The 13565-nt window shown below is 42.0% G+C and overlaps 1 protein-coding gene across 1 annotated transcript; it reads left to right on the forward strand.

The window, feature by feature from the left end:
• Positions 1-660: 660 nt before the first annotated feature.
• si:ch211-106k21.5 (uncharacterized) lies at positions 661-12478 on the forward strand. The gene is made up of 3 exons (XM_056392465.1): positions 661-799; positions 6624-6795; positions 6883-12478. Exon 3 carries the CDS (start codon positions 6885-6887, stop codon positions 8106-8108), a length of 1224 nt encoding a protein of 407 aa, XP_056248440.1. The 5' UTR covers positions 661-799; positions 6624-6795; positions 6883-6884; the 3' UTR covers positions 8109-12478.
• The last annotated feature ends 1087 nt before the right edge of the window (positions 12479-13565 follow it).

A 13565-nucleotide genomic window follows, 5' to 3' on the forward strand; every position in this document is an offset into this window, starting at 1 on the left:
ATGCAGTTTCGGGTTATGGTTCAGCCTTATCATTTCTATCATTTTCCGCATTATTATCTCCTACCTATTGCAAAAGTAACTGAAGTAATATAACTATCTTCAAAATGCTTTTTAAAATGTTTCTGTTTGCACACAAGGTCCTGATCACATAGTCATGAAAAACCCTGGAAACACGATCATTTGGGATTTGGGTTTCTGCCTGTAGTGGGGGCTGCACACTGACTGATAATTAAGAAATGTGATACTTATGATTTATCCTGAGTATTTTTTTTTTGGTTTTAGGAGAAAAGAGACTTCAGTGGTGAAGACTAACAGGTTGTTTTTTTTCGCCCCTCCTCACTGAACCGAGACTAAACCCAGGTGACATATCAGTGGTCAAACACCTTTGTGACCTCGGTGACGAAGTTATTAGAGCCACCAGAGGGCGCTCTGTCATCACAGCGCTGCAGCAGCTCAACTCAACTTTGTGTTGAGCTCAGAGAGATCAAACCTGACCGCCACTGTAGCAGGTAAACGCACTTTAACTGAACACTCTGAATGAACAAACATTGTTTACACACACACACACACACACACACACAACACACACACACACACACACACACACACACACACACACACACACTATCTATCTGGAGGCTGTATTTCCACATTCCGCTCGGCGGGAGACACACCCTCAGATCCGCAGGACGAGGCTCCACCGGGCAGCTGATGGGATGCAGAGAGGAGAGAGACGCTGTGGGTGATGTTTGGATCCTGAGTCAGAGTCTCAGGGCTGCAGCAGAACTGGCAGTCATGGGTAAGAAAACACATTTTTACATTTTATTTTAAGTGCTGTCATCTGGATTGACGTTGATCTGTGTGTTTTTTTTAAACTCATAGAGCTTTATGTTTTTGTTATACACTGCAAGGATGTTTGGTATATAATTACAGTAAGAACTTCAGTTATGGTGGGCTTATAACTTGTTTTGTGCAGGGCTGTGGCCAGATTTTTATCAACACTAAGGTCATGGGTTCAAGACCCCCCCCTTGTGCAACCCCACCTCTGTCAGAAGATGTTGACCAGACACCAAAATGTACATAAGATTGTCTCATTATTTTGGTTTTTCTGCATTTTATTGATTCAGTCAACTGTCTGATTATGTTGTATAAAGTTTATTTCCCTACATGCTGTTTAAACAACCTCTCCACACTGGCAAAATACTGACTCCTGAATTATTTAGATTTTCTTTACCTTAAATTAGTAATTTTATTTATATTAAGTACGAAAAAAAAGAGAGAATCAGAAAGAGTTGGAAACTAAAATTCCCAAATTCCCAGAAAATACACCAAGGACAGGCCCTGTGTGTCCTCAGTGGTGCTGTAGCTGCAGCCCTGGTTTAACACTCAGATATTTTCTGATGGAAAGTTGTTTGAAAGGAGAATGGAGGCCGTTATTTCAGAGGAAGCTCTGCAGCCAGAGAGGATGTAGCAACTCACATTGCTAGCGAGTGAGATCATCCACGTTCTCCAGATTTAAACCTCGCTCCTCTCGCTGGGCACACACACCCTGAGAGGACACGATCCAAGAAAATCCCCTGTTTGGATGTAAGGCCTTCACGCTCTTTAGGCTTAACTCTCAGGCTCTGTGAAGGTCAACCAGTGTCTCTTGTTTGTGTGTAATTTCAAAATCCAAAGAGCAAGTCATCTGTCAATATTTGGAGCGAACGCTTGTTTGATACGAATCTAGAAAAAGCCTCAAACAAGACAGATCTCCTCAGCTGTCAGATACTGAAACGTGTTTGGTTGAGAGTCAGCTCTAACCTTTAGACCGTCTCTGTTATCAGACCGAGATGAGAGTTTATCTGAACTGGTGAATGAAGGGAATTAGCAACTCATACAAATGTCTTACTTCATCCCAACTTAGCTCATACAAAGGCGTGAACTTTTGGATCGAAGAAATCCAAAGCTAAGCAAATAATTACGTACATGCAGCAACGCAAACTCTCAGCACTTTTCCTATTCTTCTTCAGGGTGGAGGAGCTTTGAATATACCGTCTGCTGATAGCTATCAGTTAGAACAACAGCACAGTGTAGCATGCAAATCATTTCTGAGTTAAAGGATATGAAATGCTGTGTACTATAAATAAACACAGAGCAGTAAAAGGGTCAGGTCATGTGGTAAATTCTCAGTTTGAAGTTAAGTTAATAAAGAAGAAATACACACACAAACTATTCGACCATGAACGTTTTCTTTTTAGATTTTGATCAGATATTCAACTATATTAACCTCCTTAGAAACATTTGGCGATAGTTAGGGGTCCTTTGTGAATAAATCTGAACAGACATGGTCTTACTAAACAAGCAAAGACAAGTTCCCTGAGGATTTATGGATAAATAAATGCTTTAAAATGAAGTTTCACAACAGAAATCCACAAAACTGATTCACGATTGAAATTTAAAGCTGCTATAATCAATGTCTTTATATTAAAGGCTCATGTTTGATTATGCGAAAGGGATCGCTCACAATAATGAAACATTCTGCAGTTCCCCTCAGCCCATAATGAGCGTTTTAGCGTCTTTCAGGCGGTTTGTTTTGGTTTTCAGACCTGCAACTTTAATGTTTTGGTTCACTCTCACCGCTCTCATTGCAACAAGGAAACTTGTTTTCTGTTGTAAGGCTCTAAAAACAGACACAGTGAGTGCAGATAAAAAAAGAGCCAGATGTTTCCCTCAGGAGTTTGTGGAGACCAAAAACAGCTGGAAGAGAGTCAATACTGGACTTACACTCATGAGATGGACACAAACAGCGGCTCCAAACGAATGCCAGTGTTGCTCCATATCTGCTGGATGTTTAAATAAGCTGCTTGCTAATGTGTTTGCCATATCAACTAATGCTCCATGATAGCAACTAGAGCTAGACCAATAAATTGGCTGATAGCGGCTTATTGACGATAATTTGGTATTGGTGTGTATGTCAGGCAATCATTAACGAAAGAACGTAGAACAGAAATGTCAAACTAGGTTTGCTGTCATTTAAAAACAGTGACTACATCACATAGTTTGTCCACCAGAGAGCCCCGACAAGTTCATTTTGTCAACATGTCCAACTCATTATGCGTCTTATTTTTAAAAAAAAAACTATTATCAAGGATTCGTATCATCGTTGTTTTTTACATCAGTTTGTTTCCGCTGCTGCCTCCAAGTGGCCAAAAAATCAGTTACTGCAGGTTTATCCAAGGAAACCTCATACCTGTATGAAAGCATGTCATTTTAGTATTAAGTCCCTGTAAAAGACATAATTCTATAATGCTCAGCTCTGTGTTAATCCTGGTGGTGTCACATGATCTCTGGAGGTGGTTTGAATTCAAACTGCCATCTCTAACCACCCACTAATGGACATTTAAGTGAAGCTAATGAGGTGGGGAAACCTGAAACACGCCCACAGAGTTCAGCAGGAAGTTTTGAATGAAATCCTCAGCAGCACTGGGAGGTTTTAAATGTCAGGGCGACTCGTTTTATCTGCACTGACTGAGATCCGTCACGATGGCTGCGTGGTCACAGACGATGGTTATCAGTAACTTTGTGCCCTGATGTTGATCTACGAGATCCTTGTGTTATGGTATCGTCACTGCACTGGACTGCGGCTGTCACGGCTCATGCTAGCCGCCCCGGTCTTCTTCTGTTTCTTCCAAACACAAAGCTGTTCAGCCAGGAAAGACCCGGCTTTGTATGATACTACTAGGGATAGTCTGAATCCAGGTCCAGATTATGATTTAGTACACTCTCTCCAAGCATTATCGAAAACAGCCTGCTGTTTACTCTGTCAAAACCTCTTTACATTTTGGATATATTGGATCATCTATACAAGCACTAGAAAGTCATGTGGGGGTAGAGTCTTTCTTTCCTTTAACACACTTCCTGTATTTGTTCGCGTTTGGAGGCTGAGCATCAGCAGCTGCTCCTCTTATTTACATGTTAACTTTTTGTTTTGGACTTTTCAGGAGGAACTGCCATGAATTCTTTTCTACATACAGCTACATTTCTCATGTGAACTCATTTGAGTGTCTCAGTTTTTGCCTCATAATGAGCTTTTCTGGTCTGGGCCAGACTTACAATTTACATTATTTCAAGAAGTCCCCAGGAGGAAGTTGTCAAATAAACACAGGTACAATTTATTATGCAGAGACTTATTCCACAGGTACAGTCACGTCTTAGTATTGAAACAATTAGGATGGATAAGGAAAATGTAAAAAAAAAATTGTGAGTCACAGTCCAATTTTCATCCAATATTGTTCACCCTTATCTTTATTTATTCCATGAACCGAAAGAAAATCCAGCAAAAAAAAAAATCACATTTGTGAAGCTGGAGCAAGTGGATTTTTGGCATTATTGCTTAAAAATTAATGATTAACTGATTGTTTAAATTGATTAAATTGGACTGGATTAATTTTCTTACAGTCAAGTAATGGTTTCCACTTAAGCTGTTTCTTTTCGTTAGTCGTGACGGGATTTGTTGGGATTGGTCACTGTGTGTGATTTTTGTTCAGTTTGCAGCTGCTGTTGTAAGCCGCTCTGTTTCATCATCAGCAGGTGAAGTGAGGTTGCTCTTTGGTTAGCGCACGTCTAGATGATCACATACAGACCCTGCAGCTGACAACCGCGGCCCTCTTAAACCCTCCTCTGGTGAAGCATTGACCCCGTTGTTGGGGAGTTAGCACATTCCTGCCTCCTCACTGTGGAGCAGCTCTCAGCTCTTTATTGTGGCGGGCGATGAAGTCGACCGAACACACACTCCCTGTCCCTCTCTGTCTCTCTCCTCCTGCCTGCTTCACATGTCGGCCATTTGGAAAAGACAGGTCTTGTTTATGTCGACCACATACGCTTTCATGTTCAGGCAGCGTCACCGAGTGCATAGGAGTTTTGGGAAGTGACCAGCAATTAGTTTTCTTTTTTTTTTTGTTGTTGTTTTTTTTTTCATGTCTCTAAGAGAAGGGTTTCCCAAATGTTGTCATGTCACGGTTTCCCAACTAAGACACACGTTGGAAATGAAACCTGAGGTTAAAGGAGTCATAGAGGGGTGATTTATGCTGCAGGAAATTACAGTGAAATTAAACAATTTCACATCATTTTGGGGACCTTTTTGAACCTCCTCGTGGTCATTTATGCTCCTTTCTACGAATGTGCTTTGATGTTGTCTGCTTTTTTTTTTTTTTGTCTTGTTTGTTTTGTCTGTTCCTTTTATTTTTCACATGAACCTGCCCAGGCGCTGAACACGAAAATGAGCTTTGAGGCTAAATCTGACTCAGTTTCATGTTTCTGACAGATAGAGTAAAGTTCTTTCTAGCTCCATGTTACCATCTACTGTTAATGCATCCACACTGTCTATGCAAAAACTATATGCTGCATTGTTACAGGTCGCATTTCATAATTACTTATTCTTTATTATCAACCACTTCAGTAACATTGTTACTGATATTCTCCTGAATTTTCCCCTTAAGTGTATTCAAAGTAAGACAAAAACCTTTTCCACTCTACAAGTATATCCTCTATCTCTACATGCTCATACTGAGGCAGATATTGAAAGGCTTGATGCCTCTCTTGACTGCAGTGTCACAACAAGTTTTATTCCACAGTGTTCCCAGAAACATTCAAGACACTCTCTTGTATTAAGGCACAAAAGTAAAGATTCAACTTTTATATTTTTTTATTACTATTGTTCCGACCTTAATAAACCACATGTATGATTGAAGCGTTTGATGTTTCATATATTGCATTTGCCAACTGATTATTTTCCAAAACATACTGCAGGCCTGTTTCACAGTTGTATCACAGACACACAGCATCAGACATCATTCATTTAGATCTTGTTGCTGTGGTATTTGAGCGGAGCTATAGTGAGCTAGCGACAACCAAAAATGGAGAAGAAACCACGTCTTTTATTTATTCCAAGTGTAGTGAGTAATCTTGCTTCACATTATTTGAATCTGTGTTGACTCTTTCATGCTCAGAGTATTTTATTTGTGTTTTTACAGCTGTGTGCTGGTTTTTATTTCCATCCTATATACTGATATGTGTATCTGAAGACATGTCAATAAAGTGTGATCGCCAGGTTGTATTGAAGTTGTTTTCCTTCATCATTCTGGCTTTAATTTAATCAAGTAAGACTTGGTGGAGTACGACCTCATCCTGAACATGAAGCGGATAAACACAGAAACACTCACACCAATGATGAGAAGAAAAAAAGCTAGACCAAACAAAGATTAGTTGAGTTTATTCCTAAAAGAAGACAGTGTCGTGTTTTTTTTTTCATATTTACACTGAAGGCCTTATCATCAGATTCTGAATAAACTCAAAGCGCAATTTGAAGGAGACAGCTGAGCTTTGACCTGAGACATCTGCTGGGTTAGTGGAATAAACTAAAGCTGGTGAACGGCTTCTCGGAGACACTTTTCTGGATAGTGTTCTTGAAGGAAAACCTGGGACATGAGGTTTTAGGAGGTGTTAAGTTGTCTAGATAAGCTGCTTGTTGATCTATAGGCTCCGGCTCTCCCCTCCAGCGATGTTTGTATAACTCCAATCTGCCAATTAACAGCACAGCCCTCATGTGAGAGTCATAGTAGCATCTGTTTCTTCTTCCACAGCCAAACACCGGACTCCTGATCCCCAGTGACCTGTGTCGCCATGCCAACTCCTACGGTCCTCACAACAACCACGGGTCCTCAGAGAAGTCGCTAGGGTTTACGAGCATATTTACATCTCTGTGAGCCTACATAACGTGGATCAGCCCTGAGCGAGAGAGAGACCAGGAGGCAGGTAGTGCTGAGGGAAAAGACTCGATAGATTATGACATGATAAACTCAAATTTTCAGCCTTTTGCTTCACTGTGTTTTTCTGTTGCAGAGATGGTTTTCCGGTGGAGTCTCCTGCTGATCTTCACATTGCTGGGGACGACGGGACTTGTGGTTGGATGTGTGTGTCCAGCAGCCACCATTTTGTCCCAGTTTCCCTCCGAGGTTCCTGCTGGCATCTGTTGCCTGAACTACTCCGGCTCTGCTGTCAGCCATGTGCGCTGGTCTGTGTTTACCAATGAGACAAACATAGAGACGCTGGATCTCTCCAACTGTAATATCAGTTCTGTTGATGCGAGCGGCAGAGAGGCTTCTACACTGCAAAAAGTTTACTTAGGTCATAATAGACTAATGGAGTTGCCAAGGGAGTTTCTGGCCGGCCAGCCCAGCCTGAGGGAGGTGGATTTGAGCGGGAACCTGCTTCAGGAGCTTCCTGAGGGTTTCCTCCAGGACTCTGACAACCTCCAGAAGCTGTATCTTCAGGGAAACCGGCTACGCTTCCTCCCCGGCTCTGTGTTGCAGAAGCCCAGTCTGCAAAGGCTGGAAGTGGAGGGGAACCCCTGGGACTGCTCCTGTTTGTCACTGGAAGCCGTGGAGGAAGGCAGGAGGGCTAACAGGACCGCCAAGCTGCAGGATCTGCTGGGGAACCTCACCTGCTTCTCTCCGAGCCACCTGGCCGGCAGGACTGTGTGGTCGGTGAGGCTCAGCGACGTGTGCCGCCCCGCCGGCCTCACCGCACTCTTCATTGTGCTCCCCCTCCTCATCCTGGCTGTTTTGGTGCTCTGCTGGTGCTGCGGGAGGAAGAAGAAGAAGAAAGACACGCCTGTGTTCAGCACCTCAAAGAAGAAAGACTCCGGCTGCAACGGCCAGAAACATCGCAGCAAGCAACGACCTGCGGCTGCTGAGCAGAATAAAGCTAAGAACTGTGGCAGTGAGGGGATCCTGAAGAACCAGCTGCTGCTACGCCCGGCATCCACCCTCCTGGGCAGCACCAGAGACATCTATGAAGAAGTGGAGATCAAGCTGGGATCGGTGGAGTCTCTTCCCCGAGTCTCCTCACACTGTTCCAGCTCTACAGAGGGGAAGCAGGGCTCCCAGGGGCCCGGCGGGGCCAGCAAGACAGAGCTGGACACAGTCAGTGTGACTGAAGTGATGAAAGACTCAGCCGACAGGGAGAAGGCTTACCTGACCCAGTCCACTGAATACTACAGCCTGGTTCCAGGCATCGAGCTGGAGGACTCGGACCACGGAGAGTATGAGAATGTGGACCTCTCATGACGCCATCTTAAAGGAATAGTTTGACATTTTGTCAAGTATGTGTGTTTGCTGCCTTGCTGAGAGTTAGGTGAGAAGATCAGCAACACTCACATGTCTGTGTGTTTAAAGCCCTTGAAGCCGATCGCTGTGAGCGATGAGGTCAGGTCCGACACCAACCACAGAAGTTTTTGATGAACTGGTTTAAAGTGGTGTGACCAACACAGCCCGAATGTACCAGACTTTATAACATAATTATGTACATTTTGAAACCAGGTTTTCAGGATCTTTAAGTAGCATAGCTTAGCATAATGACTTTAATCAAGGGTAAACAGATATAGCTTGGCGCTGTCCCAAGTTCAAAAACATGGCTCTTCTATTCTAATTCTCAACAAGAAAGCGAAGAAGTGTATTTCCACAAAATTTCAAATTACTCCTTTAAATGCACTAAAGAGTGTGTCAGTGTGTCAGTGTGTGTGCGCGTGTGTGTGTGTGTGTCTCAGAGAAAAAGCCAGTTGTCTATCGACACAGAGACAGTGTGGTCCGACCACTGCGGTATCACAATGTAAGGGGGAAGTGATTTAATCTGGAGCTTTTCCTGTGGGACCTGAGCAGCACAGTGACTGTTTGAAAGGGAGGCCCACTTTTTTCTCTCTGGAAAAAACAAGCAATTTGCCAGCTGTCATTATTCTATTTAATGCTGCGCTCCATGCAAATGTACACTTCGTGTTGTGTTCAAGTCAACAAAGAACAGGACATATTTTTAATTCCTGTGCTTACTTCATTCAAAGTCAAGCAAGCTTTTGTACAGTGTGTGCTTTCTTTTACCTCACCCAAGAGTCACTGTTATATACATCCAATTTTGACTTACCTACTTATTATTCTGCCCTACAGGATGTTCTGAATCAAACTCACCTGAAGCTGCACAACTAGAAATATAGGTGCTTAACAGTGACTAATCCCTTCGCAATGTCCCCAGTTAACTGAATGCCAAACGTGGAATGTAAAGCTTTGGTGAGAAGTCTAAATTTATATAAGTCATTAAGCAAAGGGTGAAATCACAGATGCTTGCACATGGCTTTGCTTCACAAACTGAAATGTGCACATAGGTTGGAAAATGCCACATCCAAATGCTGGTGAATGCTGGTTTAAGATAAAAATCTCTGTAGTGCCGGTTCAGTAAACTGAGATGTAGAGCGTTTCTGTGCAGCGGCGAATTCAACGTAACGACACTGGAGAGGAAACCTACACAAAAGAGGAAAAAAAAAGCCAAAAAAACTGAAGATCAGGGTCATCGTGGAGGAGCAGGACGCAGACAGTCGACTGTTATCTAACATGTTGAAAACAGACAGGCGTCTCACTCTCACACTTGTTGGCTTTGAATGCTAATTGGTTTGTGTTCAGTGAGACAGAGTGAGCGAGGGTGCAGCGAAGGGTGTGGAGCTTCCTGGAATTTAAAAAGAACCGAGGTGTATTTTCCACACGGGTTCTCACATATTTTCCATTAAGGCTTCATTTATCAACATTATGAGATTTATTGCGCTCCCAATGCCAAACGCCTTTAGGTCAAAAGACAAAATGACAAATGTTGCATTTTGTTATTTTTAGTTCAATTTCTTCCCAGTGTGTCGAGACACTGAGGTCGCGTCCTAGATTCCTTCTCTTTTTTTTCTAATACTTATTTTTGGGAGGAACTGTGGGGGTTTTGGAAACCTGGAGGGAATTTACAATCTCCAGTTGGTCGTTCACTAAACCCTGCCTATGATTGGTGATGTCCAGTCATAGCCCACCAATAGTAACTAGCCAATATAATATACAGGTGAAACTCAAAAAATTAGAATATCGTGCAAAAGTTCATTCAAGTCAGCAATTCAACTTCAAATGTGAAACTAACACGTGATATAAACTCAGTACATGCAAAGCGAGATATGTCAAGGCTTTATTTGTTATAATCTTGATGATCATGGCTTACAGTTTTTGAAAACCCCAAATTCCAAATCTCAGAAAATTAGAATATTTGGAAAAGGTTCAATACTATAGGCTCAAAGTGTCACACGCTCATCAGCTAATTAATCCAAAACACCTGTGAAGGGTTCCTGAGTCTTTAAATGATCTCTCAGTGTGGTTCAGTAGAATTCACAATCATGGGGAAGACTGCTAACCTGACAGTTGTGCAGAAACCCATCATTGACACCCTCCACAAGGAGGGAAAGCCTCAAAAGGTAATTGCAAAAGAAGTTGGATGTTCTCAAAGTGCTGTATCAAAGCACATTAATAGAAAGGTAGCTGGAAGGGAAAAGTGTGGAAGAAAAAGGTGCACAAGCCGCAGGGATGACTGGAGTCTGGAGAGGATTGTCAGGAAAAGGCCATTCAAAAGTGTGGGGGAACTTCACAAGGAGTGGACTGAGGCTGGAGTTAGTGCATCAAGAGCCACCACACACAGACTGATCCTGCAAATGGGCTTCAAATGTCGTATTCCTCTTATCAAGCCGCTCCTGAACAACAAAAAACGTCAGAAGCGTCTTACCTGGGCTAAAGACAAAAAGAACTGGTCTGTTGCTCAGTGGTCCAAAGTCCTCTTTTCCGATGAGAGCAAATTTTGCATCTCATTTGGAAACCAAGTTCCCAGAGTCTGGAGGAAGAATGGAGATGCACACAATCCAAGATGCATGAAGTCCAGTGTGAAGTTTCCTCAGTCTGTGTTGGTTTAGGGAGCCATGTCATCTACTGGTGTTGGTCCACTGTGCTTTATTGAGTCCAGAGTCAACGCAGCTGTCTATCAGGAGATTTTAGAACACTTCATGGTTCCTTCAGCAGACAAGCTTTATGGAGATGCTGACTTCATTTTCCAACAGGATATGGCACCTGCCCACACTGCCAAAAGTACCAAAACCTGGTTAAATAACCATCAGATAACGGTGCTTGATTGGCCAGCAAACTCGCCAGACCTGAACCCCATAGAGATTTTATGGGGCATTGCCAAGAGAAAGATGAGAGACATGAGACCGAACAACAAAGCATCCTGGTCTTCCATAACACCTGAGCAGTGCCACAGGCTGATAGCATCCATGCCACGCTGCATTGAGGCAGTAATTCATGCAAAAGGGGCCCAAACCAAGTACTAAGTACACATGCAAGATTTAAACCTTTCAGAGGGCCAATATTTCTCTGTTTAAAATCCCCTTTCTATTAATCTTATGTGATATTCTAATTTTTTGAGATTTTCAATTTGAGGTTTTCATAAGTTGTAAGCCATAATCATCAAAATTATATCAAATGAAGGCTTGAAATATCTTGAGTTGCATGTTATGAACCTATGTCATACATTAGTTTCACCTTGTAAATCTAATTGCTGGAATAAACAAACCTTTGCACGATATTCTAATTTTTTGAGTTTCACCTGTATAAGCCCAGCCCAAGTCAAGCTTTGGATTTCTCCACATGTTGCGAGATACTTGATGTTTAAAGAGTGAAAACACAAGAGTTAAATCATAAGGAATGGATTACACAGCCCACAGCTGAATGTCAGTTCCAGGCTCAATGAGCATGGGAAAATGAGTTTGAGCTCCCATTGTCTTCATCCCACTGATAATACCACGACTAACCAGCCCGTCCCTTCAGCCTCAGTCTTTAACCATCATTCTGTATCATGTTTGTAGCCATCAGTTGCAGGCGAACGAGTCGGCAGGAAACATTTAATTACATATAATTAACTTATCCGTTGGGGGAAATCGGCGGTGACCAGTTAGGAATAAAAGGCTGCTTTTGTCTTCCTCTGTCTGAAATCAAAAATTCATTGTGTTAAAAACAACACAAAAATTGATGGTAAATCTGCCACTGTTATAACTGTAAACTGCCTGATGGGCCATATGACAAAGCAGAGGTTGACAAGCATAGAAGCAGGGGGGCTCACTGAACTGCAAATTAAAACATTAAACATACTGTGTTATTAGAGGATGAGTGGGTTTTGTTTTTACTCGATTACTTCAACTTGACTACGTCCAGGCCAACAGAATGAAATAAAAAATAAATATAGAATAAATATATAATATAACAAATAAAATTTAGAAAAAGGAATAACTGAATAAATTAAATATCAAAAATCCAAATAATTTGAACATTTCCTGAGTGGTGAGGGAGGACCTGTGACCTCAGTGTTTCTAAAATCTTTTCTACAGCCCTGATTGTGAAAGTGAAATAAGGTATAATGTCATATTGTATAGTAGCATGAATAATTCTTCATTTAAAAAAGAAAATGGATGAACTGGTTTGACACAATAAAAGCACTGATCCTCATCTTTACGTTTGTGCTTTCAGATGCGCTATCTCGATCGTTTTTTTGTATGCAACACTTTTGAATATTGTTGAAAGAAAATTAAATGTTTTTTTCAGGATTTCTGCCTCAGGACTGTGTTTGATGATGTCGATTAATAACACAACACATAAGAGATGAAGTTAAAAACCAAACTGTGTTATCAGCTCACTGCTCCAGATCTTTTCATATGATCTTTCTCTGTGGCCCCTCAGCTCTGTCTCACCCGACAATGACCCAGGTCGGCCCCCAGCTACCTGAAATCCTACTTTTCATTTCAGCTCTAATTTCACTCACCGTGGGAAGCTGTAATTACTGCATTGGGTTACAAAAAACGATCGGCACGGAGCTGCTCTCTCTGTCCTGTTCGCAGAGGTCTCAGCCCCCTGACCAGTATATCCAGTAGCTGAGTCCAGGAAATGAGTGGGCAGAAACAGTTGTTGGAGTATCCATGGATGTTAATCTTGGAGTGAATTTCATCTAGATCAAGATCACTGACCAGCCATTGTGTTTTCATCTGATACACAGGAATGAAACGCAAACATACAGGTGTAAAATATTTGATTTAGTAAACAGTTTCACTGACAGAAGAGCAATAAGAAATGGAAATTAGGATATTTACATTATGAGCCGTATAAACAACAATATAAAAACATAGCTCTAGGAAAAACAGACAAAGTTTGCATTACTAACAGCTGATCCATACGTCCTCAGATAAGAGGCGTTATAAATGAACATCTAACACAGTATTTACAATGTCAAATGTTCTTTTTATTGTTTTCTGTCAATATAACAGCCTTTGGGTGTCTTTGTTTATGAAATAAATACAGACAGTGACGCCTCAGGGCTGAGGCCGGGAGCCATGCTGCACGACACACCAGCGCCATCTAGTGACGGGAATGGAAACTAACATTTATTAGGTAAATGCACTGTACATGCTGAAAATACTTCATTGTGGCAAATGCATAAATCTGTTGGTAATGAGTGCAATAAAAAGCGAACAAACACTGAGGCTCATCAGTCTACTGCAGCTGAAGGAGGGACACAGAGTAAGGCAGAGAACAGGGAAGTCCACCACTCACTTGTCCAGGCTGTGACGGAGGATGGATGGCCTCATAAATATCATGTCAGGGGAGAGCAAACAGAGTCAGCAGATAAAACCCTGCTGG

The sequence above is a fragment of the Seriola aureovittata genome, chromosome 12 (genome assembly GCF_021018895.1).
Source record: "Seriola aureovittata isolate HTS-2021-v1 ecotype China chromosome 12, ASM2101889v1, whole genome shotgun sequence".
NCBI classification, from domain to species: domain Eukaryota; kingdom Metazoa; phylum Chordata; class Actinopteri; order Carangiformes; family Carangidae; genus Seriola; species Seriola aureovittata.